The 27,352-nt window shown below is 40.4% G+C and overlaps 1 protein-coding gene across 1 annotated transcript in view; it reads right to left on the bottom strand.

The window, feature by feature from the left end:
* The window catches only part of LOC149193980 (replication factor C subunit 2-like), a 231,982-nt gene that overhangs the window by 103,865 nt on the left and 100,765 nt on the right, over window positions 1-27,352 (bottom strand). Inside the window, exon 10 of the mRNA XM_089407118.1 lies at window positions 7,596-7,655. Coding sequence (XP_089263244.1) covers window positions 7,596-7,655 — 60 coding nt within the window. The remainder of the gene's footprint in view (window positions 1-7,595; window positions 7,656-27,352) is intronic.

Here is a 27,352-nt window from a genome sequence, read left to right as displayed (position 1 = left end):
GGTTATTCCAAACCTATGGACCTGCTACATGAGGGGAATGGTCCCCTTGTAAGATTTTCCTTCGGTAGACATGTACCTTCATGCTCTTCTTGAATTCAGGCATCTGAGTCACCATCTGACTCACATCGTGTAGGGCCTCATAAGTAGACCTCCAGTGCTATAGATGAGATGTGTCAACTGATATGGTCCCCAATGGACCATCCTGCAACTCGATACAAATTGCCAACCCTGAACTCAAAAGTATCTTAGAAAATTTTATTTTTAAGCACATACCTTTCTATCGATGAATGCCACCCTACAACCTTTGACTTCCATTGCCGAAATGGACACCAGGTTCTACTTGTGATCAGGTACATAAAAGAGATTTTGTAAGTGAATCGAGTTACCCTCATTCAATTGAGGGGTAACATTCCCTACACCCTTTCCAGGATAGGTGGCATCGGCTCTAAGTATAATCCCATGATTGCTTCCATCTCTACAAAATTAGAGAGAGCACCCTTCTATCTGATGGAGTTCCTTGAAGCACTACAATCAATAAGCCAGATTCCTAAAGAATCTGAACGAGAGGGCCAATACAAGATAATGCTTCTTTATCTTATCAAAAACAACATTTGATTCTTCATACCTAGGGTTCCTTGCTTTCTCTAAAGAGTCGGTCGTTTCCTTGATGACCTGCATTACCTATCATTCCTCTGATCATTGAAGATGTCCCTGTAATGATTGTTATCATCATCAAGTGATGTGTCCCAACCTCGGACACTTCTTCACATAATGGCCTAACTTATTACAACCAAGGCATTTGCCTTTCCTTCCACCCTTAGATCCAGACTTCCCATTGAAGTGAGCTTTAGGTAGGCCATCAAAATCTTCTACTGCGCCATTCTGATAATATTCTCTGCTTCGACTTCACCCTTGGTGAATTTGAAGAGGGATGAGGAATCCATTGATCCTTTTGTCCTTTCCAAACTGTCTCCGATGATTGCTCTTTCACTCTTGCTTGGGCATTGTCTTCACCTCAGCTCTGATACCATGTTAAGTTTAGGTATCTTCTATGCTTAGAGCAATTTAATTCAATTTTCACAGTTAGCTCAATATCCTTTCCAGATTAGCAATCACATCATCATTAAACTAAATTGCAGATAGAACATAAACATAAATCGCAAAAGACAAGCCAAGACAAGAGGACACAAGATGTGGCGCTAGCCAAGGACAAACCCCAATGTGGGGAAACCCTTGATCAATTCTTCGTATATGTTCTTCAATAGTTCAGTAGAGAGAGAGAGAGAGAGTACATTTACAATAGAAGTCAACACGTCGACTTTCTAGATAAAAGAATAGATCATCTCTACATGAGATCAGTGGAAGACATGCTGCTTCAACTGATTCTCCAAGGTGATTCCATCACCGTGTTGCACCCATCACTGTGTTGCACCTCATCATCATGTTGCTCCTCATCATCATGCTGCATCCGTCACTGTGTTGCACCCAATCACTGAGCTGCTCTTATCACTGTGTTGCTCCCATAACCAAGCAGCACCCAACTATTACTATGCTGCACTTCACTACTGTCTCTAATACCATGCTGCATCCAACTGTTGCATCTAACCATATTGTCTAACATGCTGACCACACAAGCAGTCACATCAACCTTCAGTCCTTATCCTTGTGCAACCCTTAACACAATATGTTGTTGGCTATGGCCTGCGGCCTAGCCCAGCAGCAAGCAAGATTTTCATACAATACTCAACTATTATCCTTGAAGAACAATGTCTACCGATCAACCTTATAGCTGCACAATCATGCCCTGAACTGATCTCAAATGTGTCATGTTGTCATCTACAACAATGTGGCATAGATCTGGATTTCCTTACAACGTTTAAGGGTTCATTCCTTACAGAGTTATGGACCTCTTAAACTTCATCATTTGGTTGATAGGGTCCTCTCCAATTGCGACCAAGATGACCTCCTTGAGGGTTGAGACTAGGGCAATGTTTGTCCCTACTTGGACTGCGGTTTGAAGCACAAAGGACAGTTGCTAGAAACCTTTATTTCGATGGTTGTAACCTTCACCTTTTACTGCGGCAAGGGCAGATAGATGCCTCTTTGAAACTACGGATTAGGCTGAGTATTTAGACAGTGGATGAGGAACCTTTTAGGCAGTGTATGGTGGCTCTCTTTGACTGCTAGAGATCTCCTCGAACTATGGCCAAGTCTTTCCATTATCAACGGCTAGGTTAAGGCTCTAGTCCTCCCAACAGGACAGCGGATAGGGCTTTCATTTACAGCAGTCAGGGCACATAAGAACCCTCTTTAAAATGCGTCCTAGAGCAGTTTGTTAGGGCAGCGTTAGGGCATCATTTAGGCTTATTCTTGTTGTGTAGGAAGGTCACATTTAGGGCAGCGTAGAACCTTACTTAGACGACAACATTAGGCTTCTACCATACCAATGTTAAGGCTTCATATGAAACCTTCCTCCCTAACAACGTGAGCCTTCTTCTTGTTGTGTATTAGATTTCTCCATCAGGGCAGCGTAGAGCCTTGTCCATGACAACTTCTAGGGCATCTTTTATTAGGGCAGCATATCACCTAGGACACTCCCTCTAGATCTCATCTTCATCAAACCCAAAACAAAATGAAGAGAGATCTCAAGATTGAGTGTGTGAAAAGACTTGAAGGCCACCTCTATTTATACTAAAACATTGAGCGCAAGTGGGTTTATTTGGTTGCTGGCCGACCTTGACAAATTGTCTCATAACACAAATAAATTCATATCTCCATGAATACTTATCGGAATCGGATGATCTTTAGATCAATCATACACCTCTCGATGAGAGGGATCCAAGAAAAATATTAGCTGCCATTAATAAGATGACCCACATGGAGTTTGGCCCTAGTTTCCAATTTTAACAATAATTGTCAAGAATATGGGCACTTCAAGAGAGATTGTCCGAAGCTCAAAAAGGACAACAAAAGAAAAGAATGAAATGAAGCTCATATCACCGAAGAAATGGAAGAACCTGAAAAGAAGAAATCAAAGAAACAGGAAGTGAAAGATCTCTATTGTGACTGAGATAGTCTCCTTTACCTAGTTCTTTTCAACTTTTGTGAAAGATAGCTATCATGGTAGAAAGCATTGTAAGTATGATAGGATGCATCATATTAGGAGATGACATCATATTAGAAGCATATGATTGAAGCAAGAGCTCATGACATCTTTATAGAAGCTTGAAATAAAATTGAAGTAGAATTCTACATGGACGTAGCAGACATCATAAAAAGGGAGAAGCTCTTGGTAACCTCAATAGTCTATATGGTTGAAGAAAGTCATCTAGCATGATAGAAGATAGAATGAATTCATCATACATCATCAACATTAGAAAATAGCATTTGTAGGATGAGGATAATTAAGATCCTCCATTGAAATCTTCATTAGAAGGTTCACCTCTCTTGGAAGAAGCAAGTGTCTCGCCGAGAATTCCACCTTGTATAGGATCTTCATTGTTTAGAAGGATGATGGTATGATGACAAAGGAATGCAGTGTGATTGAAGAACTTTCAAGCAACGAAAGGAAGTTTGGATGACCGAAAGGAGAAAAGAGGCATGTATATAGATTAAGTCATGTCATCATATAGTTGCAGAAAGCATGGGTAAATGCTCTACCTCATGAGCATGATCAAGAAAAAGGGATCTCTTCCTTTGGAAAGATGCATGAAGGCATGATTCACATATTGACAAGATGAGATCAACATAATATGTCCTCATATGGAATATGAGGTAGTTGACAAAGATGAAGGAACTATGGATGGAAGTTCCTGGGGAGCAATGTGCTAAGAAAGAGAGAAGAGATAGTGAAAAATGAAACTATGATCATATAAGATAAGTAATCAAAATCCGATGACTAAGAGAATTGGCTAGAACATCTCCATGGAGAAGGTATGAAGACTCTGATAAAGTCCGTAAAGGAAGAAGACCCTTGACATTAAATGTCTTGGAGATGTGTCTAGGAATGTACAGGATGTTGATGTTGCAAGCAAGATGATGTCATGATGAAAGGCCATCATAAAAGGTAACTTTGATTTGATGTTCATTTTGATTTTTGAACACCATTTGGTTGGGTTGTAACAGGGCCTACCGAAAAAGAGTTGTAGACGTCACCTTGTTAATTTTAGGTATGTTCTATGCTTAGAGCAATTTATTTCAATTTTCACAATTAGCTCAATATATTTTCCAGATTAACAATCACATCAACATTAAAGTAAACTACAAATAGAACATCAACATAAATTGCAGAAGACAAGCCAAGACAAGAGGACACAAGATGTGGCGCTAGCCAAGGACAAACCCCAATGTGGGGAAACCCTTGATCAATTCTTCTTATATGTTCTTCAATAGCTTAGCAGAGAGAGAGAGATAGTACATTTACAACAGAAGTCAACACTTTGACTTATCTAGATAAGAGCATAGATCATCTCTAAGAAGATGATACATGAGATCAGTTGAAGACATGCTGCTTCAACTGATTCTCCAAGGTGACTTCTTCACCTATCGTTGTGTTGCATTTCGTCATCATGCTGCACCTCACCGTGCTGCACCATGTTGCACCCATCATCATTATGTTGCATCTCATCATGCTTCATTAATCATGATTGTACCCATCACTGTACTGCATTATGTGCCATTGCTGCACCATGTTGCCATCCTGACCTATGTGTTGGTTGCACCTTGCTTGCTTGTTGTCCTTAGCATGCTTGTTGTTGCATGCTAGTTGTCCCTTGCATGCTAGCTGTACCAATACATGCTTGCTGCACTAAGTATCATGTTGTTGTCCCAATATTAGTTTGTTGTCCCTTGCATGCTTGATGTAACATTGCATGCTTGGTGTACTTGTTGCTAAGTACCATACAACTGTCCCAATGTTAGTTAGTTGTCCCTTGCATGCAGCTCTCTTTCGGAGACAGATGCTCCGGCTATTCCGACATTTCTGGCAGTTTTGGTAGTTCCCGGCAGTTCCAGCAATTCCAGCTGTTCCCGGTAATTCCCGGCTGTTCCCAGCAATTTCGGGCACTTCCGGTTGTTCCGGCAGTTCCCGACAATTCCGACAATTCCGGCTATTCCCGGCAGTTTCGGCAATTCCAACTATTCCCGGCAGTTCCGGCTTTTCCCGGCAGTTCTGGCTTGTTCCGGCAGTTCCAGCAATTCCAGCTATTCCCGACAGTTCCGGCAAATTCCAGCTATTCTCGGTAGTTTCGGCAGTTCTGGCTTCTGCCCTCTAGATTAGGGCAGCATTATCCCTTAGGATCTCTCCTCCTACTAAAACCCAAAGACAAGTAGAGAGGAAGAGATCCCAAGTGTGTTGAAAATGACTTGAAGGCCACCTCTATTTATACTAAAACGTTGAGCACAAGTGGGGTTTATTTGGTCGCTGGCTAACCTTGACGAATTGTCCCATAACACAAATAAATTCATATCTCCATGAATACTTATCGGAATCAGATGATCTTTAGGTCAATCCTACACCTCTCGATGAGAGGGATGCAAGAAAAATATCAGCTTCCATTAATAAGATGACCCACATGGAGTTTAGCCCTAGTTGCCAATTTTAACACACCTACAACTATAAGAATGGATAGAAGATCCTAAAAGTCAAATGACTTGGTAGAGGTAATTGAATGAAGATAAGCCAGATGTGGACCAAAAGATCACTTTCCGATGAAAAGAAGGATGACATGACTGATATGGTTCATGAAGAAAAGTGATGGATGGTCGATGCCCTACGAAAGATGAAGGCCCCATGATGAAGAAGATGTAGTTCATGACATCGAAAGGAGGATCCCTTCAAGCAGTTGATGGTACCATGATCTCCACCAAAGAACAGATAATTGTTGTTGTTGGAAACAAGTCTCTGGTTAAGAGGGAGCTTGTACAAGTCCCTGGATAGGAGGGAGATTGCGTATATTCCTCTTGTCTCATTATTCTTTATGATTTGGTAGTTGTTTGATGATAAGAACACTAAATATAATCAAGAGAAAGAAGAAGCTAATTAAGTAGAGTAAAAATACATCACAAGCAGTTACCAAAGTAAGAGAAATAACCTAATCTAGGTTCCCTAGATTTCTCCACAATCTCTTCAGAATATATATTACAAAACAAGTTATAATTCATAATTGACAAGTGAAACTAGTCATGCTTGAAGTCAAAAATCCAAGCAGAAGGAGAGACAACGTAATTAGCTTGAATGTGCATTAACTACATAAATAAATAGTAAAAACATATTGTTCTATCAAATAGTACACCAAAACAAATGGAGTTATCCTGTGAAACAATGCCAATTGGTGATGTCCCTTTCAAATCCATAGAAGCATGAAAAGTTTCATAGCCTAACTGGATCCTATGGGCTACTGATAGAAAATAGGGGTCACCTGACTAAAATAAATAATAATTAAATAAAAGTTGTAAAAGTCAGTTTAAGAAAAAAAAGTAACCCATAGTTTTTTTTTACCACCCAAGATTTTTGGCAGAGGAAAATATTATTAAAAGGAGAGGCAAACTCAAGGGGAGACATGTGAAGAAATTATTTTGTGAATTGTTAAGGAGCTCAAGCAGCTTTATGAGTGAGGGAGAAACCCTCGTTGTTTCCTAGTTTCATCATTGAGATATACACCTTAGTTGGTGGCAGTCAGTTTCGGTAGTAGTAAAGCCACCCTAGATGATCAATGAATTGGCAAGGAGATCGGTCACAATGGAGGACGATACACATCATTAGAAGACACCCATCCTAGCACCCCTACTAGATTGTGTGACAATAGAGCCTACATATACCAATATAAAAATTGAATTTTCTTTTAATAGTTATAATTTATTATTCTGATTTGGAAGGATCCTTGGCACGTTCGAATACCTCCTGATGCTACAAAAAATCAACAGTGCTTAGTCCTTACATTGTTCAACCTAACACTCCCAAATAATTTTAGCCTATGATGACTACTAGAAGCAAAGTCTTTCGATACATATGAATAAGCAAGTCCAAAAGGGACCAACCCCTTTTAGAAGTTAACTATGGCAGGAAGCACGTTCTAAAGGGGGCAACCCATTTACACTTAACCAAGGTGAAAAAGGCAAAATTAAGAAGTTAAGTTATTTTACTATGGATCCACTCGCTTTTCCTTTACTCCAACCACCTTTGGAGCACACCTTTAAGATAAATATGATGAAGTGGATAAATGTCATAAGAAGCCACCCCTTTTACCAAGACATGCATTAACTTATGAAGCGATTGAGAACATGATGTCACCACTGTAAAGGAGCTTCCTTACTTGCAGAAGGATCTATTATAGCATGGCATAAAAGGGGCTCTCTCACTTAAACACTCAACCAATGAGGACACACTTAAAAAAAAGTATCAAAGCTGAAACAAAACCTTGTGGGTGACATCATTTGGCATGGTATAAGTAGAGTTCACGTTAAGAAACAAAAATCCAAGTATACAAAACAAGAACAATACACATTCCCTAGAGAAAAATTTCTCTCATATTTTACCAGGGCATATTCTCTATAGCATGCATGAAAAATAGAGTGGAAATAAAAACAGTAATTACCCCTGAAACACTAATGAGGTTGGTGCTGGAAATGGATGATCCATACAAGCGAGCAGCACTCTGCAAAATTTTGAACATATATAGTGAATTAGATATCTACTGTAAAATAAGTGAAATTTAGGAATTTATAACGTTTTCATCAACACCCTACATAAGATGGAAATCTCAAACTACTATGCAAAAAAGCAGAATATCAAATTAAAGCTTCCAAGTTAAGGTCTAAGCTTCAGAAACATTATGTAAAGGCATGACTTTGAAAATTGAAAAACGCATAGCTGCTCTAATTGAGAGTAAAGAAATGGCAGCAGAAAAATCTCAAAATCATCAAATGTTACAAAACACAAGATGTTTATAATTGGAAATTCAGCAGATTGGGGAGTTTGCAAAACCAAGTCCATTTCTAGCAATTCTAAGTTACAGGTTTATCTGATAGCTTATTTTTATTTCTTCTAGTTAATTTGGCAAACACCAGTGTCCAAAATCTATCATTATTTAAATGCCAAAACTGCTCAAAATATAAAGCATCAACTAGCCAGGCTACGAATATTGAGTCCATATATTTTCCTTTCCCAGGAAACATCTTCCAATGACAATTGCTTTCACCTAATTACATATTCTACAATGGTCTAAGTTAGCATGTTTTTATCCAAGAATCCAAAACAAAATTCTATTTATTGATCGGCCTCTCTTCCATTCCAAAAGGAAACCCACCAAACAATATTAGATGTCATCAAAAAAAAGTTCTCCAAGCATGAAAAATGGAAGAAAACTTCAGTTGTTGCCAGAAAATTTTAGGCAACTTTTTCCCAATGTAGAGCTTGTTGCCTCAAAATCTAGCAAACCTTGTAAAGGGGGTAACCCACAAGGCAAAAACTAGACTAAGGGACAACAATGAGGTATGGCCCACTATCACCACTGTCACTAACTCCTGCTCTTTATGGACTTTGACTAATGGGAAGCTTGCCTTTAGATAGCTCTGTTGGGAAATCAGTAGACTTATAGATTATAGATGATTTTCCTTAACTTGATACTTACTTGTGATGTTAGTTGGCCTTTTATTATTTCTTTAGTTCTTGTTCATCAAGCAATTACCAAAAGAATTGAGATCACAAAGAGACAAAGTACAGAAGATATAGGCTTCAAGCTAGGGCAAAACCCCTCCAAGGGGAAAACCTAAAAACAAAACTTCTCTTCTTATAGAATCTTCTTATAATGAAACTTCCAAGACCCAAAGACCAAAGCCCAAAATCCTCCCGAGCACCAAGTCAGCCTCCTAGCAAGATCTTCTCCAAGGCAACTTCAAGACTTCGACCTTCTGCAGCTTCGCTCTAGGATTTCGGCCCTGCAACTTCGCCTCAGATTTTCGGCCCTGCGATTTCGGCCTACTGCAACAGCCAGCTACACAGAAACCCTAGCAACTTCACACGTGTGGCTAGAAAAAGAGAGAGGCCCAAGACACTTCGATTTCTTCTTCTTTCCTTCGTCTTTCCAACTATTTCTTCTCCTTCGCAATTGCAAATCAAACTTGCTTGAGAGTGTATGCCAAATGAGTCGAAGTCCCTCTTATTTATAGCCTTCTTGAGGGGTCGAATAGCCCTCCTTTAGGTTGACTTGTCCTTCACTGGGGCCGACTTGGTCTTTAAGGAATAAATGGCTTTTTCTTGACAAAATTAAGTATTTTCCTTTGTTACAATAAGTCCAAATGGGACTATCATACATTACATAAATTCTTCTTTGTCCTAGAAAAAACTAGAAGCACGAAGAATATGTTTTTGACCTAAACTTGAGCATGAAACCCATGCTTTAAATAAAATAAATTATTTTTCTTTCTTTTTCTTTCTTTATACAAAATATACAATGTCATGTTTACAAAATGTCAATATGAAGACCGAACCTAGTTACAATTTCCAACGCTTCCTCTTAACTAGGGAGGTATCCATAGTCCCATCATGAAGCACAAGGAATCTCAATCTTGAAGCATTCTCGTAAGAAGAGTCGGATTGATAAGCCATTTTTGTCAAGCATATATACCATAACCAACATTGTCATTGAAGGCCTTAACTAGACATCATGTTGGGAGGCTTTACATGAGCTGCCACACTACCTCTAAGGCACATACCCCATCCAAATGTTCACCGGGTATGTCCTTTTAGGACTATTCTTATCTTGGATTTCCAATCCTGAATCCTCAAAGAATATCAATCCTCTTCGACTACTCTTATCTTGGATGCCCTACCTCATCCTCAAAGAGTATCGGTCTACAACTTCTTTTCCTGGATTCTACAATCCATAAGAAGTTCCAATCTTAGATGCTTATCCAATCCTCTAGACTCCATTCTTTCTTTATGGCCTTCACTAAGACTTACAGTTGTTAGTCCTAGTCTAGTACATGACTCATAAAGATAAAAACTATCCAACATCACTCCCTCTCAATTAGGGAGGAGATGTCTGCCAAACCAAGATTATTATTGAAAAGAGGAAAGAAAATTATTATTACTAAAGCGTGGGTTTCATGCTCATTATTGATGGTCTTCTAGGTAAAAGCATGTTCTTGGTGCTTCTAGGTTTTGTTAGGTCTTAGGATTTATTGTCATGATTCAGGAGAGTCAACATCATGTTTATAACACCCTTACAGGCAATTTGTAATTGTAAAAAGAATTATTTTTTAGTCTAGAAAGTCCTGGAACCTCTAAGAGTACAAGTCGGCCCTAGGATTGTCAATTCGGCCTAACGGAGGGAATTCAACCCCTTGAGAAGGCTATATAAGAGCAATTTGACTTCATTTGGAGACTCTCACTCACAAGTTTGATATCTCGAGAAAGAGTTTGATTTGTAGTTGGAAAATTGGAAAAGGAGAGCAAAGGTCAAGGGCAAGGAAGAAGGACGAGTTTTCTTATTTTTTGGGCCATATCTCTCTCACACATGCGAAAATATAAGGTTTATGGGCTGCATGAAGAAGCCAAAGTTGCAAGGTCGAGTTGCAGTAGGACGAAGTGCATCATCTTGTAGTTGGGAGGAAGGAAACTTTGTCTATACGTCGCAAACCTTAGGAACAGTTGTCTTGCTCTCGGAAGATCCCAGAAGGAGGCCGAGTTAGGGTTTCTTTAGGATCTAAAAGGTCGACATTGCAAGGTCGAAGTTGCAGGTCGAGTAGCAATATTGTAGCTGGCAGGTAAGTTGCAGTGTGGAGCAATTTGGTGCAGATTCAAGGACTTGAGGAAGGGAAGACTTGGTACTCGAAGAAGGACTTGGTCTATGGATTGGGTCTTTGTATCTCATTTGAAGCAGATTCTAAGAAAACAAGATTATTCGGGTTTTCCCCTTGGAGGGGTTTTGCCCTGGCTAGGAACCTACATGTGTGTCCTCTTTTCTTGTTGTTGTTTCTTGATATTGTTTGATGAAAAGATCTAACTAAAGGAACATAAAGAAGATAACTAAGATTCACAAGCAATTATCAAAGGTTAAAACAAAATAAGTTTAATAAGTCGCCACTTTACATTTTATAACATGGTATCAGAGCTAAGGTGAACAATGAAGGCAGCTGGAAGGACACTAGAAATAATTGTTGATCAAAAGATAGGAAGCCCTCAAAGCTTGAAAGAAGAAGACTACAAGAAAAATTGACTCTTGAAGGGATCTAGTTAAAGACTCATTTGTAGAGGACCTTCTAATCTAAGGTTTCTACATTGAAAAAGATCAAGACTACATCAATCTCGCGAGGAGTGTGAAAATTCCTACACTCAAGGAACCCCTACTACAACAACACTAAATTTACTTCTCCTAATTGATTTTAATATACATTATCAAGTTATTTTCTGAAATATACTGAAGTAAATTACTTTTGCAGCCAACACCAATTTAATTTGATTACATGAAACAAGAAACTAAGCAAAGAACAAGATATAAAGGACAACATTATTCTTTGGACAAAATAGTCCCCGAAAAAACCCAATGCGGGAAAATCGGTGCAACAGCACTGAGGGTTTTATATTATTAAGCAGTAGTTCTGAATACAAAGCTGGATGCCCTCCATATAGTCCAGTTACAGAGAAATATAATGGCGGAAAACTGAGTAAGATTACCTCACTTTACCCAGCAGTTTTTGGTTGATCCGGCAGCAGAATTGGCTAACCCTGGCTATCTCTGCGTTGGCCCTACATAGGCCCTGCGTGAGCCTTACAACTTTTGCATCAGCTCTATGTTGTTTCTTCTGCCTCTTCAAGCTTCTGCATCAACCTCTCCTAGCTATTCCAGCAGCTCCCCAATAGTTCCAGATTTCTACGTGAAGGCAGATTCTCCTCTGTGTTGGCTCTCCCTAGTTCAGCGTCAAGCCTGTGTCAGGCCCAGACTGGCCCAATATCAGTTCCTCCAGGTGTTGTGCTGCCTCCACTAGTTGCTCTCCGCCTCTCTACCTAGTATTCCCGAACTATCCCTGCCCCTCTACTATGGAATGATCACTTAGTTCGAATTTCTTAGCTTCCTAACCCCAAAAATTTCGAGCTCTAGATCAATTCGTTCTCTCAGTGTGTTTTTCTAAATGAACCCCAAGCCTCCTTATACTTTTCTCGTTGAGACTTCAACGGTCGAGATTAAGTCTCTACTCAATGGCTAAGATTAAAAACTTGACTTAATCCGCTTTCTAGAACATTCTCACCCATATTTTGATTAATACCCATTAATACTTTAATTTCCCTAAGTTTAGACTTAGGAACCCCATTAAAAATATTAATTATTTTAATAAAATACAATCACGCTGGAATTTCACCAAAAAGTTTCTGGGTTCTTTAGAATTCATGTGTCTTGGCCTCTCCACCAATTTTCATGGCTAGAGCACATCTGACGCTACCAAAAACTAACACTCTCTCTTAGCGAGGAATGTGCTCTAGCAACAATGTCCAACTGCATGTTTCTCCGTCTCTAAAGCATCTCCTTTCCGCACTATTATTGCCACCAACACTGTGTTACTGTTGCTACTGTATTGTTGCCTATGACACTGCCACTGTTGCATCTGTACTACAGCTCCCTTTGCATCTGCTGCTAGCTCTACACTGCATCATTTTCCAATTGTTGTTGCTCAGCAACAGAAAAGCATCCCAAATTTCTAAACCAATTGTGTTTAGCATAATAGCATGTGAATGTTGGAATCTTACTGCTACTAGTCTCTGACCCTCTGAATCTTCTGCGTTGCTCCTGACTTTTGCACTACTGCCAACCTTGCTTTGAGTTGATCAGTCTCTAGTCTCAGGCTAATGCATTTGTCTCTCCAACCAACCCACAGCATCATCTGACACTAATTCCATCTCGTTACTACTGAGTCTTGGGCTCCTATAGCAAGGAATTGATCCAAGAGGTGGGTTCCTCAAGAATCCTGCCCACATGTAGTCCTCCCGACTACAGTTCTATATTGCCCCATTTCCCTCCTAGAGATGCTTCGACACTCATGGCAAACTCATCTTCGTCAATTTTTGTTGGAGCAGCCATAGGATCATGTTTCTCATTCTTATCCTTTTGCTTCAAAGGACACTGGTATGCAAAGTGGCCCATCTCGTCACATTTGAAACATTTCACCTTTGAAATGTCCTTCTCCCACTTCTACTTTTGTTGTCCCTTTGATGCCGGAGCTGCATTCTCCTCCTCCTCCTTGGTCTTCGTGTCACTCCCACTACTTCCATTGAGGTTGACCTTAACCAAATCCCTCATTAATTCTTCCTGTTGAAGGGCTACCCACATATCCTCCCGTGAAGGTAATCTTTCGCTGCCCAATATACTTTGGACGAAGGTTTGCCATTCATCCGAGACTCCATTAGGGTTGTCCTTACCATCGCGGTAGACTGAGGGGTGGACCCCACTACAGCAATTTGGTCTCTAGTGTCCTGAAGACGTTGAAGATAGGAGTTAAACCCTTCTCCCTTCTGCATCAATGTCCGCTGCAACTTATGTTCTAAGTACATCTTCTGTTGTTCGGAAGAACCTTCATACAGTGAAGACAAAGCTTCCCACATTTCTCAGGTTGTCTCTTTGCCTTGCAAATGTGAGACCACATGATCTCGAACTCCATCGAGTATGTACCGCTTCGCCTCTGCCTACTCGAGATTGTACTTCTTCTAATCATTGTTTGTGGGAACAGCCACAACACTCTTGACGTAAGCTTCGGGATCGTTGTCCTCCAGAACAACTAAGATTCTGGTCTTCCATATGACATAGTTGGAAGCTCCTTCCAACCTATCCTGATTTTTGAGCCCATGTGATGCCATCCCACCCAAACTGTCGAATTGACCCCTCTAGTCACTACACAGCACTGGTCTGTTGCCCGGCAAGTGAAAAATACAGACTTTTTGCGAGAAAGGTCATCTAAGGAGAAAATTCCCCTTTTATGTGTCTCCGCTCTTTTTCGACGGATTTCTGCCCTGGCAGAAACTACACCTTCAAGCACTACGCTGAGGCTCTACGTCACTCCCTTTGCCTCTGCAAGCTCACGAACCGGAAATCGTACCTCTCTGTCGATTCTCTTAGAGAGAGATTTCCTCGAAATCTCTAATTTCCCGGCAAGGATTGCGCAATCCCTTCAAAGGGATTCAAATTGTTGCCAAATGTAGTCTTTGGCCTCTCTGCTCAACGTTGGATCTGCTCTTCCTGTTTCAAAATCAATGCTCTGATACCATGTGAAAATTCCTACACTCAAGGAACCCCTACTGCAGCAAAACTGAATTTACTTCTCCTACATGATTTTAATATACATTATCAAGTTATTTTCTGAAAAATATTGAAGTAAATTACTTCTGCAGCCTACACCAATTTAATACGATTACATGAAACAAGAAACTGAGCAATAAACAAGATACAGAGGACACTGTTATTTTTGGACAAAAAAGTCCCCAGAAAAACCCAATGCGAGAAAACCGGTGCAGCAGCTCTAAGGGTTTTATATTATTAAGCAGTAGTTTTGAATACAATGTTGGATGCCCTCTCGGCAATCCAGTTAAAGAGAAAAATATAATATTATAATGGCAGAAAACTGAGTGAGATTACCTCACTTTACTAGGCAATTTCCGGCTGATCCGGCAACAAAATTGGCTAACCCCGTCTATCTCTGCGCTGGTCGTGCATCAGCGCTGCACTGTTTCTTCTGCCTCCTAGAGCTTCTACACCAACCTCTCCCAGCTGTTCCGGCAGTTCTGGATTTCTGCGTGAAGGCAACTTCTCCTCTGCCTCGGCACTCCCTGGTTCAATGTCAAGCCTGTGTGGACCCAAATTGGCCCAACATCAGTCCCTCCAAGTGTTGTGCTGCCTCCACTAATGGCCCTCCGCCTCTCTGCCCAGTATTCCTGAACTATCCCTGCCCCTCTACTGCGAAATGATCGCTTAGTTCGAATTTCTCAGCATCCTAGCCCCATAAATTCCGAACTCTAGATCAATTCATTCTCTCGGTGTGTTTTTCTAAATGAACCCCAAGCCTCCTTATACTTTTCTCGTTGAGACTTCAACAGCCGAGATTAAGTCTCTAATCAACAGCTAAGATTAAAAACTTGACTTCATCTGCTTTTTAGAACATTTTCACCCATATTTTGATTAAACCCATTAATACTTTAATTTTCCTAAGTTTATACTTAGGAACCCCATTAAAAATATTAATTATTTTAATAAAACACAATCCGGGTAGAATTTCACCAAACGATTTCTCGGTTCTTTAGAATTCAAGTGCCTTAGCCTCTCCACAAATTTTCATGGCTCGAGCACATCCGATGCTACCAAAAACTAACAAGGAGAGTGTTGGTCTCACAAAAAAGGAGTCTATTTACAAGGCATCAATCTTGGAAGCTATTGGTGGAGGAATCCTAAGAAACATCTTTCAAGGACATCATCGAGAACTCTCCAAAGGTCTTGAAAGAATCAAGAAGGTTGGAGACATCATCAAGGAAAATTTGATCATCATGTAACATATTATTACATCATGCCTGAATCTTCAAGTCATATGGGTTCTTTCTACAAAGAGAGCAACAAGCTCATTGGGGCATCAAACTATCTAGCATGGAAGAAAAGGAATTGACTTGGTACTCACAAAACAAGAAGTAATATAACATGTTACTGGGGAGATTACTGAACCTGAAAAAGGAAAGACAAAAGAACTACAAAATACAAGGGTGAGTAAGAGCTCAAAGGATCATAGTAGAATCAATTAAGGATTCTCTTGTTCCATTTGTTGCAAATTTGAAGACTTCCAAGGCCATGTATGACAAGCTAGTGAATTTGTATTCGGTAAGTACAACATGACAAAAGATGTTATTAAGGAACAAGTTGTACAGAATGAAGAAGTCGAAGGATGAAGATGTGGCATCCTTTCTCATGAGAGTCTCTCAACTAAGAGACCATCTGCAAGGACTTGGGGAACCAATCACTGATTTAGAAGTAACCATTTGTGTATTGAATGCATTGCCACCAGAATGGAGCAGCTTTGCAACAAGTATCTACTCCAAGAAGGATTCAACTCCCTTTGATGAGTTGTGGGCACAATGCATATTGGAAGAATCAAGGATCAAGGTCAAGGATGATATTGGATCTGATGAGCAATCTCAAGCCTTTCTAGCCCGAGTCAAGAAGCTGAAGAAAGGAAAGTTTGGTAAGTCCAAGAAGAAAGACATGTCCAAAGTGCAATGTTTTGGATGCAATGAATTTGGAGACTTTAAAAGGGACTGTCCAAACTAGTAGAACTATGAGAGAAAGGAAAGGAGTGAAGCTCATGCGAACGAAGCCATGGGAGAACCTGAGAGCAAGGCAAAGTAGGAAGAAGTGAAGGATCTTTACTACTAAAAAAGGTTCACTAACTCCTATGTTCTCTGAGAAAATTAATCTTTCTTTTAGAATAGCATGTTTTGCATAGCATCATAGAAAGAAGCATATGATAATAGCATGTGTAGAATTTACATGATTAAGTTGCTTTGTAGAGATCATCTAGATAGATGGATAGATAGACCATTTTTACATAATGTTCATCCATGTATTATCTAACATTATGTTAGAGGTAGTCATCTTGCTTAGGTGGATCATCGTGATCCTGGAAGAACCATCATTATGGAAGGTTCTTGGGAAAAGCACTATGACAAGGTTAGTATGCATTCCATGTAATGTGGAGTCAATATTGGTAAAGGGATGAAGGAATGCAATGGGTCAGGATGCAGGCTCTTTGTGAGATATATGGATATCTAGATGGTCGGATGAAACCATAGGAATGCATGCTAGATATAAAACTTTGGAGAAGATTCATGTGTAGAATCTTGTGGAAAGAAAGTTGGTCATAGAATATGCTCAAGTATATGGATATATGATGCTTGAGAAGATAGGATTTGACTTACTAAAGGATGTATAAAAGACTTTCTCTAGAATATGTAAGATGATAATTAAACATCCATGTATAATCTCTAAAAGAAAGGTTGTAACTTGTTAATCAAGTTCGATCCTGGGGCACTCTAATGCATGAATAAAGAATCAATGGAGATAGTCAATAAGGATGTTGATGGAACGAGAAGTTCATCATGATGAGGTAAGTCTGATTTTTCATTATTATTGGTTATTTGGTTAACATATTATTTTGCTACCTAAAAGATGTTGCAGGAATATATGATGGCGATTGAGGCAAGTTCAATTGTTTGGATGAAAGATATTGAGGGAAGTTCGATATATGGTACCTGGCAACTGTGAAGTTAAGATGTGTCCATCTTGGGATTGAAAGGTAGTTGTGCAAGAAGATAACTTGAAGGTCAAAAAAAGATACTTTCGAGAAGAAGCTATCATCAGCTTGAAGTTTGGAAAGGTCCAATGTAATGCCTTCATGTCAAAGAAGAAAGTGATGAGCAAGAAGATTGGCCTAGAACCTATCACAAGATTAAAAAGAGAACATGGCTCTATGATACCCTGAAATAAAGAAAGCTCAATGATGCAAAGGAAAGAAGGAGTCGGGTAGCTATGAAAAATTGGTAGTTGATACCATTACAAAGACAAGTTGTAAGGCTTGTGATGATGACTGCCCAAATAAAAAGGAAATCTAGATCTCCTCTAATTTTGAGAAGGAATAAACGAGTCTCCTTGTATAAGAGTAAGGTTTTATTCTCAAGAATAAAGGAGAATAGGGATGTCCTTTCGAGAGGGAGTGATGTTGGCCATCACATGTGCACTCTCATCTTCATTTGTCATGCACTTTACTAGGACTAACAACCGTAAGTCTAAGTGAAGGTCTTGAAGAGAGAATGGTGGAGGATTGGATAAGCATCTGTGGTTTCCTTGAGGATATAGCATCCAAGAAAGGAAAGGGACTGACACTCTTTGAGGATGTGACAAGTATCCAAGAGAAGAGTGGTCGAAGAGGATCGATATTCTTTGAGGACCAAGGATTGGAGATCCAAGATAAGAATTGTCCTAAAAGGACATACCTTGTAGACATACGGATGGGGTATGTACCTTGTAGACGCAGTGTGGTATCACACGTAACACATCCCAACATAATGCTCTTGATTAAGGTAGAGCTTGTCTAGTTAGGCCTCAAGGACAATGTTGGTCATGATGATGATTCTTATAGTATGGCTTATCAATCTGACTCTTCTGAGAACTCTTTAGTTCGAGATATGATGTTGTACTAGTTATAAAATTATGAATAACTCCCTAGTTAAGAGGGAGAGTTGAGAAATGTAACTAGTTTTGATCTTCATAATTGTTGTACTCATTTCAATATGTATCATATGTAACAAACAAGAAAAGAAGAAAGAAATTTAATATTATTAAAGCATGGGTTTCATACTCATTATTGATAGTCTTCTAGGTAAAAGCATGTTCTTGGTGCTTCTAGGGTTTGTTAGGTATTAGGATTTATTGTCAAGAGTCAATAGAGTCAACATCATGTTTATAAGACCCTTCTAGGCAATTTGTAATTGTAAAAAGAATTATTTTTGCGTCTAGAAAGTCCTGGAATATCCAAGAGTACAAGTCGGCCTTGGCATCCTCAAGTAGGACTAAAGGAGGGAATTTGACCCCTTCAAAAGGCTATATAAAGAGTCATTCAACTTCATTTGGAGACTCTCACTCACAAGTTTGATATCTCAAGAAAGAGTTTGATCTGTAGCTGGAAAGCTAGAAAAGGAGAGAAAAGGTAGAGGGCAAGTTAGAAGGACGAATTTCCTTGGTTTTTGGGCTATATCTCTCTAACACATGCGAAAATATAGGGTTTATCAACTGCAGGAAGAATCCGAAGTTGCAAGATCAAGTTGCAGTAAGACAAAGTGCAGCATCTTGTAGCTAGGAGGAACAAATCTATCTATATCTCATTGACCTTAGGAAGAGTTGTCTTGCTCTTGGAAGGTCCTAGAAGGAGGTCGAGTTAGGGTTTCTTGAGGAGCTACAAGGCCGAAATTGCAAGGTTGAAGTTGCAGGTCAAAAAGCGATATTGTAGCTGGCAAGTCGAAGTTGCAGTGTGAAGCAGATTGGTGCAGATTCAAGGACTTGAGGAAGGGATGACTTGGTACTCGGAGAAGGACTTGGTCTAGGGATTGGGTCTTTCTATCTCATTTCAAGCGGATTCTAAGAAGAGAAGACTTTTCGGGTTTTCCCTTGGGAGGGGTTTTTCCCTGGCTGAGAACCTACATGTGTGTCCTCTTTTGTTGTTGTTGTTGTTTTTTGATATTGTTTGATGAAAAGATCTAACTAAAGAAAAAAGATAACAAATATTCAGAACTAAGTATCAAGGTTAAAGAAAATATGTTTAATGCGTTGCCACTTTACATTTTCTAACAAGTAGTAGCCAAAGAAACAAGCGATATAATTGTTGTATATCTAGTTGTAGGAGCAAAGATTTCTTCATAATCAATACCTCATTTCTGTGAGAAGCCTCTTGCTACAAACCTTGCTTTGTATTTATCAATGCTCCCATCTGCATCATGCTTTATCTTATATATGCATTTTGAAGTGACTATCAATTTGTCACTTGGCCTCAGAACGATTTCCCAGGCATCATTCTTCATAATTGACTGGTATTTTCCCTGCATCGTGTTAGCGCTTGAGATTTCACCCTAGGCTGAGGAAGGTAAACCTTCAAGGCAACATCAAACCATTTCACCTCGTAGCTAGCCCTACGGGGTATGAGAAGGCTCTCTCCGGTCTATCTCGACAAATTTTCAATGGGGTGAGATGACCAATCAAAGGTAACACTGATATTAGGCTAGTAAACTGATTAAAAGGTTGATTTGGGGGTTTTTGGGGTTTTTTGGTGGCAAATTGAGGATCTGCAATTTTAGGGTGCGGGGATTTGACACAGCTTCTGCAGGTGGGTCTTTGGGGCAAGGTAGGAGTTTGTGCTGATGCCTTTAGCTGAGATGGATGATCAAGGAAGAAAAAAAGAGAAGCTAAAGAGGGCAAACAATGACTTTGAATCCTCTCTAGACAGTGGAAAACATAAACATTAAACAAATTTGAAAGCTGAGCATGGCAAGCATGAATTCAAACTTTATCACTTCATTTGTTTAATAAGTTGCAGTAAAGAAAGAGATGAAACACATAAACACACTTACAATTACAATAAGAGAACACACCATCAACACAAGAGTCCACAAGAATCCCAATGATGTCTGCAAAACCCTGGTCTTCCTTTTCCTCAAATTGCAGAGATACAAGTAAAATATACAATAGGAGCTTCTCCCTCAAGAGTCCAACCATGAAAATGAGCAAGAGAAGGCATAATATAGATGATCTAACTCCTTTCCCCACCTCTAGGGGTCGAGCTCAGCTTCCTAGGAGCTGTTTCAACTAATTCTAAACTGAGCACTAGATAATAGGTAGTCAAAACAACTTGCCTCTAAAACTTAGGAAACCTATCCATGCATTAAATTTTTACCATTTACATTCAAGAATCTTCTAGAAGTGATCAAGGAGAGTAAAAGCATCATAGAGCCATGAAAATTACACAAAAATCCATCATTTACATGCCCAAAACATTAAACCAAGTGAAAACAGTGTTTTTCTGGCCGAACTGGTCAAAATAGGCAAAATTCCCTGACACGTAGCGCACATGTGCCTGACGGGTAGCGCACATTGAGAGGCCTGTTTGAGGGCCTTCCCGGTGTCCAAATCAGGTGCAAGCTAGCTCATTGGAAAGGTCTGCGAGTCTTCTTTCCAACCCCACCGGAATTTTTGAATTTGGAGTTCATTTGACCCCTCAAAACTCAATTCTCCCAAGACAGCTTTCTGCAACTCAAAATAGGGGCAGAAAGTCAAAATTTGCATGTGTTTTGACCTTTTGGAGGCCCAAATCTCCATAAAAACTGAAGTCCATCCATAGGTAGGTGTAACTTTGCATGACAATTCCAAAAATGCTGAGTTTTCCCCGTTCTGAGTTGCCCCCATGTAGGGTAGCGCACGGGGTGCTACCCGTTAAAAGGCCAAAACCTGTTAATTTCCCAAAAATGCCAAAAATGACAAAATTTTCTCCAAATTTCTTGAAATTTGGGCTGGGAGTCCCCAATCAAGTACCATGCTCAGTCAAAGAGGCTTTGGCCAAAATTTGGAGTGGATCGGGCGTTTTCCTTCGTTTTTGTGCTTTGGCCAACCGTCCTTGGAGCACCTTCGTTCTCGCCGGTATTTTTGACATTTTTCTCAAACCATGACACCTGTGTAAAAAGTGAAGGAGGTTTTTCTTCCTTGGCATGTTGTGGACAAAAACCTCTCTCAGTTTTGAAAAATTCATCTTTGATTGCTCAGAAACAGCTTTTGAGTGAAACTTGTCCCGATGTGTGAAACAAGGAATTTTGTCGAAATGAAGCGGAATGAAGGGGATAGAGGGCTTCTAAATTCTTGGGGAAATTTTTGGGAGTGGGGAGGGATGTTAGGAAGCAGGGGAAAGTGGAATCTCAGAGATTGAGTGAGGGGAAGGGGTCCAAAAGGGCAAAACACAGGCCCAACCTAGAAAATTGCCAGGTTGTAGCTAGAAACTAGGGTTTGTGCAAAAATGAGGAATTTGGCGGATCTAAGGGATGGGAAGTGTTTGGTAAGGTACTTTAAGGATAGGGGAAGGTGTATGAACATCAGGAAACAAGTTTTGTCGGTGATTTGACCATCCAAGAGAAATTGGCTTTCAAAACCCTAGGAGAGGGAAATGACCTTGCCAAGGCACAACTGAAGCATGAACAAGGTGTGAAATGACTCATTCGACACTGACATGATAATGAAAACCCTCTGAATGATGATAGGCTCAGCTGAATGATGACATAGACTGACATTTGGGCAAACCCTAGGCCTAATGCCTAGTGACCAAATTTTGCTTGAAGACTCACTGAAATGACAAAATTTGACCTTGACACTTCAAAATCACTTTGTAAGAGCACATTTGATCACTGGAGGAAGGCTGGAAAGACTGACACTAACACATCGCATTCATCCACTCATGATGTTTATCTACATCTTCATAGGAGGACAGTTCAGCTTCAATGAGCTTCATCATATATGTTGCATATCCAGAATATCTTCTTGAGTTGATGTCTGATCTAGACCATCATTGTCCCTAGAGATATCCCCAAAGATAGGTATCTCCTCCTCATCAGAATCGACTAGAACATCTTTTGATTTCCTGTAGGCTATGCTTTCATCAAAGATGACACCCTTTCTTACCTCGATTTGACAATTCTCCCTAATATAGATTTTGTATGCTTTTAATGAAGCACTAGACCCAACAAAGATGCCCTTCATACTGGTAGGATCCAACTTCCTCCTTTTGTCCTTTGGAATATGTATGTAAACAGGACATCCAAATATTCTAAGATGATCCAAATTCAGCTTCTTTCCTGTAATGCTTCTTCTGGAGTCATGTTGTTGAGAATCCTGTGAGGACATCAGTTTTGTAAATAAACGATTTTCATACATGCTTCTCCCCATAAGAATTGAGGGAGATCTTGGTCATGTAGAATGGCCTGACACATTTTTTTGTCATATGTCTGGAAGCACCACTGTCAATAACCCATACATTCTCGTCCTTGAAAGTGTCGGATAAAGCGGGGAACAAACTTTCATCCATCACTTCTAGCTTGGAAATAAGCTTCAAGATGAAACCCTTGATGGATGTAGCAAGATTCCCAACAAACTTGAAGCCCTTCTCTATAACCCTTGTCATAGTGCCAACTAGGATGGGATCTACATTCTCCTTCTTTCACCTTAGCTATGACACCATGTTGGAAAATGAGGGGACTTATAGATTGTAGATGATTTTCCTTAACTTGATAATTACTTGTGACGTTAGTTGACCTTTTATTACTTCTCTAGTTCTAGTTCATCAAGCAATTACCAAAACAATGAAGATCACAAAGAGACAAAGTACAAAAGATATAGGCTCCAAGCCAGGGAAAAACCCCTCCAAGGGGAAAACCCAGAAAGAAAGCTTCTTCTCTTATAGAATCTTCTAATGAGACTTCCAAGACACAAAGACCAAAGCCCAAAATCCTCCCAAGCACCAAGTTAGCCCCCCAGCAAGATCTTCTCTAAGACAGCCAAGATTTCGACCTTCTCCAGCTTTGCTCTAGAATTTTGGCCCTGCAACTTCTCCTCTGATTTTCGGCCCTAGCAACTTCACAAGTGTGGACAGAAAAAGAGATAAGCCCAAGAAACTTTGATTTCTTCTTCCTTCCTTCATCTTTCCAGCTCTTTCTTCTCCCTCACTATTGCAGATCGAACTTGCTTGAGAGTGTATGCCAAAGGAGTCGAAGTTCCTCTCATTTATAGCCTTCTTGAGGGGTCGAATAGCCCTCCTTTAGGCCAACTTGTTCTTCACTGCAGCAGACTTGGTCTTGGAGGAATAAATGGCTTTTTCTTGACAAAAGTAAATATTTTCCTATGTTACAATAAGTCCAAATGGGACATGTTACCCACCACCAGCGGGTGACACCCATAGGAGAAATTTTTCTCATAGATTATCTTCAGTGGCAACCAACAGCCACTAAATAGCTTGATGTGCTACCATCTTCGCCACCATTATGTGACCTCACCCATCTGTTATGATTGTATGTTTGAAGGCGAGCTTTCCAACCCCGAAGGTATGGCATTCATTATGTAGTTGGGTATTTTTGCTTACTTATCATGAACACTTATGGGCATGGATTAGTGGGGGGATTCGGGGGAAAGAATGGGCTTTGTATGTAATCTTGTCCCCTTGTCCAATTTGGTGGTTAGTCTTGTGTCCTAGTCCCGTGCGATCTCCTTTATTGGCTACTAGCTTTAGGAGTGGCACTACATGGGAAATCTCAACTTTGGTTGCGTGGTCTCGTCTCCCGACACCACATACATCACTCCCCGCTACTCAGTATAACCCCTTTTCACATATTTCGCATCCGAGTCCACATTTGTCCATTAGGTCCTTAAGGAGTTAGCCTCCCCCTTCCCTTGCCCACACTTTGGGTCAGGCCTCGAACAATGCCCCGAAGGTTGACGCAGCTAAAAGGAAAGTTAAAAACATAATTTGGCCACTCGCAGTAGGAAATGTACCATAAAATGCAAAAGATGGCCAAGACATAAGAATTTAGCATGTGGGAAAAAGCCAAACATGAGCTCTACCCCTATCATTACGGCCATCACCCTTGTTCCTAGGGCCCCTATATGAGCCCCCCTGCATCATTAAGGAACCCATCATTGTCCAAACCTTCGATGGGCGATGAATTGCCCAACCTTAAGGGGGTATCCACTACTATATCATTCACATCGTGCTCTCATTCCTTGGAGCCCCAAGCAGTTAAATGAAAGAAAAATCAATAAAAGACAAAAGGCATATGAAGAAGGGTGGAAAAACAAAGGTTGGGGTAACTCATGTACCACGATTGCTCCCTCCTACATCTATACACCCAAGTATGGGCTTCCCTCATTATAGCTACCCTTGTACCATGGCATGTGGCTTGGAGCCTTCCCTGTTGCCCCACTCCATTCCATCATTATTTCATATGACACCTGCCATCTAACGGATGTACTATGAAGTTGTCTCCCTTAGAGGTTTAAACCACCTAATAGGGTCCTCGATTAACCTCCCTCTTGAGCCTCGAGACACATGTACATTCTAAAGCCCATTATGGAAGGGCATGCCACTACGAAATGCCCACTTAGTTCCATGATTTGTAAGCTCATTTGCTCAATTGCACTAATGAATTATTGTATTGGAAGGTGAAGAGACGCATTGGATCTTATACAGGATTGCAGGTGGGTCTTCATCTTGGGGTTTGATCTACCTATACGGGGTCCAAGCGCTCCATATAGTCATATTGGCATTTGTAGGGTATGCGTTAAGAGCCATGAGCCTCCACTATGCAAAGAGAAAATAGCCATGCCATGGGATCCTTCAACACCATTCATTGTTTGTGTGTGTTCCACTTATTTGATGATGATGATGCACCTGGACTACCTTGCCCAACCGGCTACATACTTGCACCACACACTTCGCAGTTGATCCAGGGCCTATATGCGGTTTTGTCTCACGATGGGAGACAAAGAGAGGGCTTGCATCATTGTTCCAGCCCTTACAGATGGGATACATGCTTGTTCGATTCAGTTGGGAACCCTTCAAGATGCCTTTGTTCCCCCCACAGCCACTTGGGAGCACCACGGATCATTTGCTTGGAGATCAAGGGGCCATCCCCTTCATCACTATTTTTGGAGCCCTTCCATTCATTTTGGCACATGTTCGACTTCACTACGCCTTCCAACAACCCTCCTAGCTATTGTATTATCATTTTGGCCCTCTTCAAAGGCTTATTTTTCATATTATGGAGTTATTTGGTGGGCTTGTCACCAAAACGTTGTTATTTGTACATTATTTTATTATTAGGGGCATCATTAGGCCTAATTAGGCAATTCAAATCCCTTAAAGGATCATATAAATTGATGAGAGGTTCATTTCATTCCACATCATCACTTGGATTTCGGATATATCTTTCTAAACATTTCAAACCTGCAATTTGTGGAATGATTGGATGATTAAATGCATTTTGATGTGTGGAATATTTTTGCTCTCCCTCTTGGAGCTTCAATTTTGCAAATGTGAATGATGGATATACTCTCTTGTCATGTAAGTGTTCCTTTCATGTGAATTTATTGATAATTATGTCTAATGTATGGAATGTTATGCTTCGATTTTGCTTGCGCCCTAAAAAATAATACAAATTTATGAAACACTTGTAATCTTGGCTTGTGGCATATGTTATTCATCTTAGCAAGAAGAACGAATTTTCCTAGTGGTATGTTGTGCACTTTTACCTTGAAACTCCATCAAATATTGCATATCTGTCAATTTTAGGTATGTTCTATGCTTAGAGCAATTTATTTCAATTTTCACATTTAACTCAATATCTTTTTCAGATTAGCAATCACATTAGCATAATAGTAAATTGCAAATAAAACATAAACATAAATCGTAGAAAACAAGCCAAGACAAGAGGACACAAGATGTGGCGCTAGCCAGGGACAAACCCCAATGTGGGGAAACCCTTGATCAATTCTTATATGTTCTTCAATAGTTCAACAGAGAGAGAGAGAGAGAGATAGTACATTTACAACAGAAGTCAACACTTTGACTTATCTAAATAGAAGCATAGATCATCTCTAAGAAGATGATACATGAGGTCGCTGAACTCAATTGAAGACATGTTGCTTCAACTGATTCTCCAAGGTGACTCCATCAGCATGCTGCACCTATCACTGTGTTGCACCTCATCATGCAGCACCTCACTGTGTTGCACCATGTTACACCCATCATCACTATGCTGCATTTCATCATGCTTCACTAATCATGATTGTACCCATCACTGTACTGCATCATGTACCATTGCTGCACCATGTCCAACAACGCTGATCTACACCATGCTGCACCATTACTTCTGTCATGTTGTCACACTGCTTTAGCTGCTGGCTATGGCCTATGGCCTAGCCCAGCAGCAAGATAGACTATGATCCCACAGTCTTAGGATACACACAAGATTGTCATCAACATGTACAATGCTGATCTGTGTGTTATAGGAGCTTCTTCTCATCAAGATAGGGAGGTTCCTCATTGCTGTAGCAATTCCTTTAGCCAACGTAGTATAGCCCTTCTAAACTGCTGATAAGAACCTCTTGTGACAGCGATTAGGATCTCCTCATAAAACATCTGAAGAGACCTCTCCTTTCAGCGTGGGTGATCTTCAGGACTGTGGCCAAGATGTGCACCGAAAACGCATTCTCAGAACTGTTAACTTACAGCGGATAGGTGGTGTCTAAGTCTGTGTTTGTTGTTGTTATGACTGTGACTGGTTAGGGTATATTTGACTGTTGTAATAGCCCCTAATCAGTCACCAAGACAGCCCTCCTTAGCTGTGGCCTACCCTTGGAGAAGTGGTGGCTCCCTTCACTGTTGTTCTGGGCATAGACAGCCCTCAATACACCCTACGTTGCCCTCCAAACAGCTCGTAGGGCTTGCGGCCTACCCACAGCAGCCTACACTGCCCTTCACCAAGAGTTTTGCACCCAAGAACACCTCCACGCAGGCTGAAACAGTCTTCCCTTATCTCGGCCCTCTAGGGAGTTACCTCGGCCTCCCTTACAGCAAACTCGACCCTAAAACAACCCTCTTTCTCCCACGCAGGACTGCCTCTACTTGCTGCGGCTAGGGCATGATAGACCTGCGGCTAGGGCAGCATGTATAGGCCTTAGATCTCCCTTGCTAAGATTGTGGTTTGACATCCTTTAGACAGCCAGGTTAGGGCAGCATATGAGGG

Source organism: Pinus tabuliformis, chromosome 2_2 (assembly GCF_031772625.1).
Source record: "Pinus tabuliformis cultivar Carrire ecotype Pingquan chromosome 2_2, CPIR1, whole genome shotgun sequence".
In the NCBI taxonomy this organism is placed as follows: Eukaryota; Viridiplantae; Streptophyta; class Pinopsida; order Pinales; family Pinaceae; genus Pinus; species Pinus tabuliformis.
The sequence above is the reverse complement of the archived record's forward strand: the minus strand, read 5'-3'. Positions and strand labels throughout refer to the sequence as shown.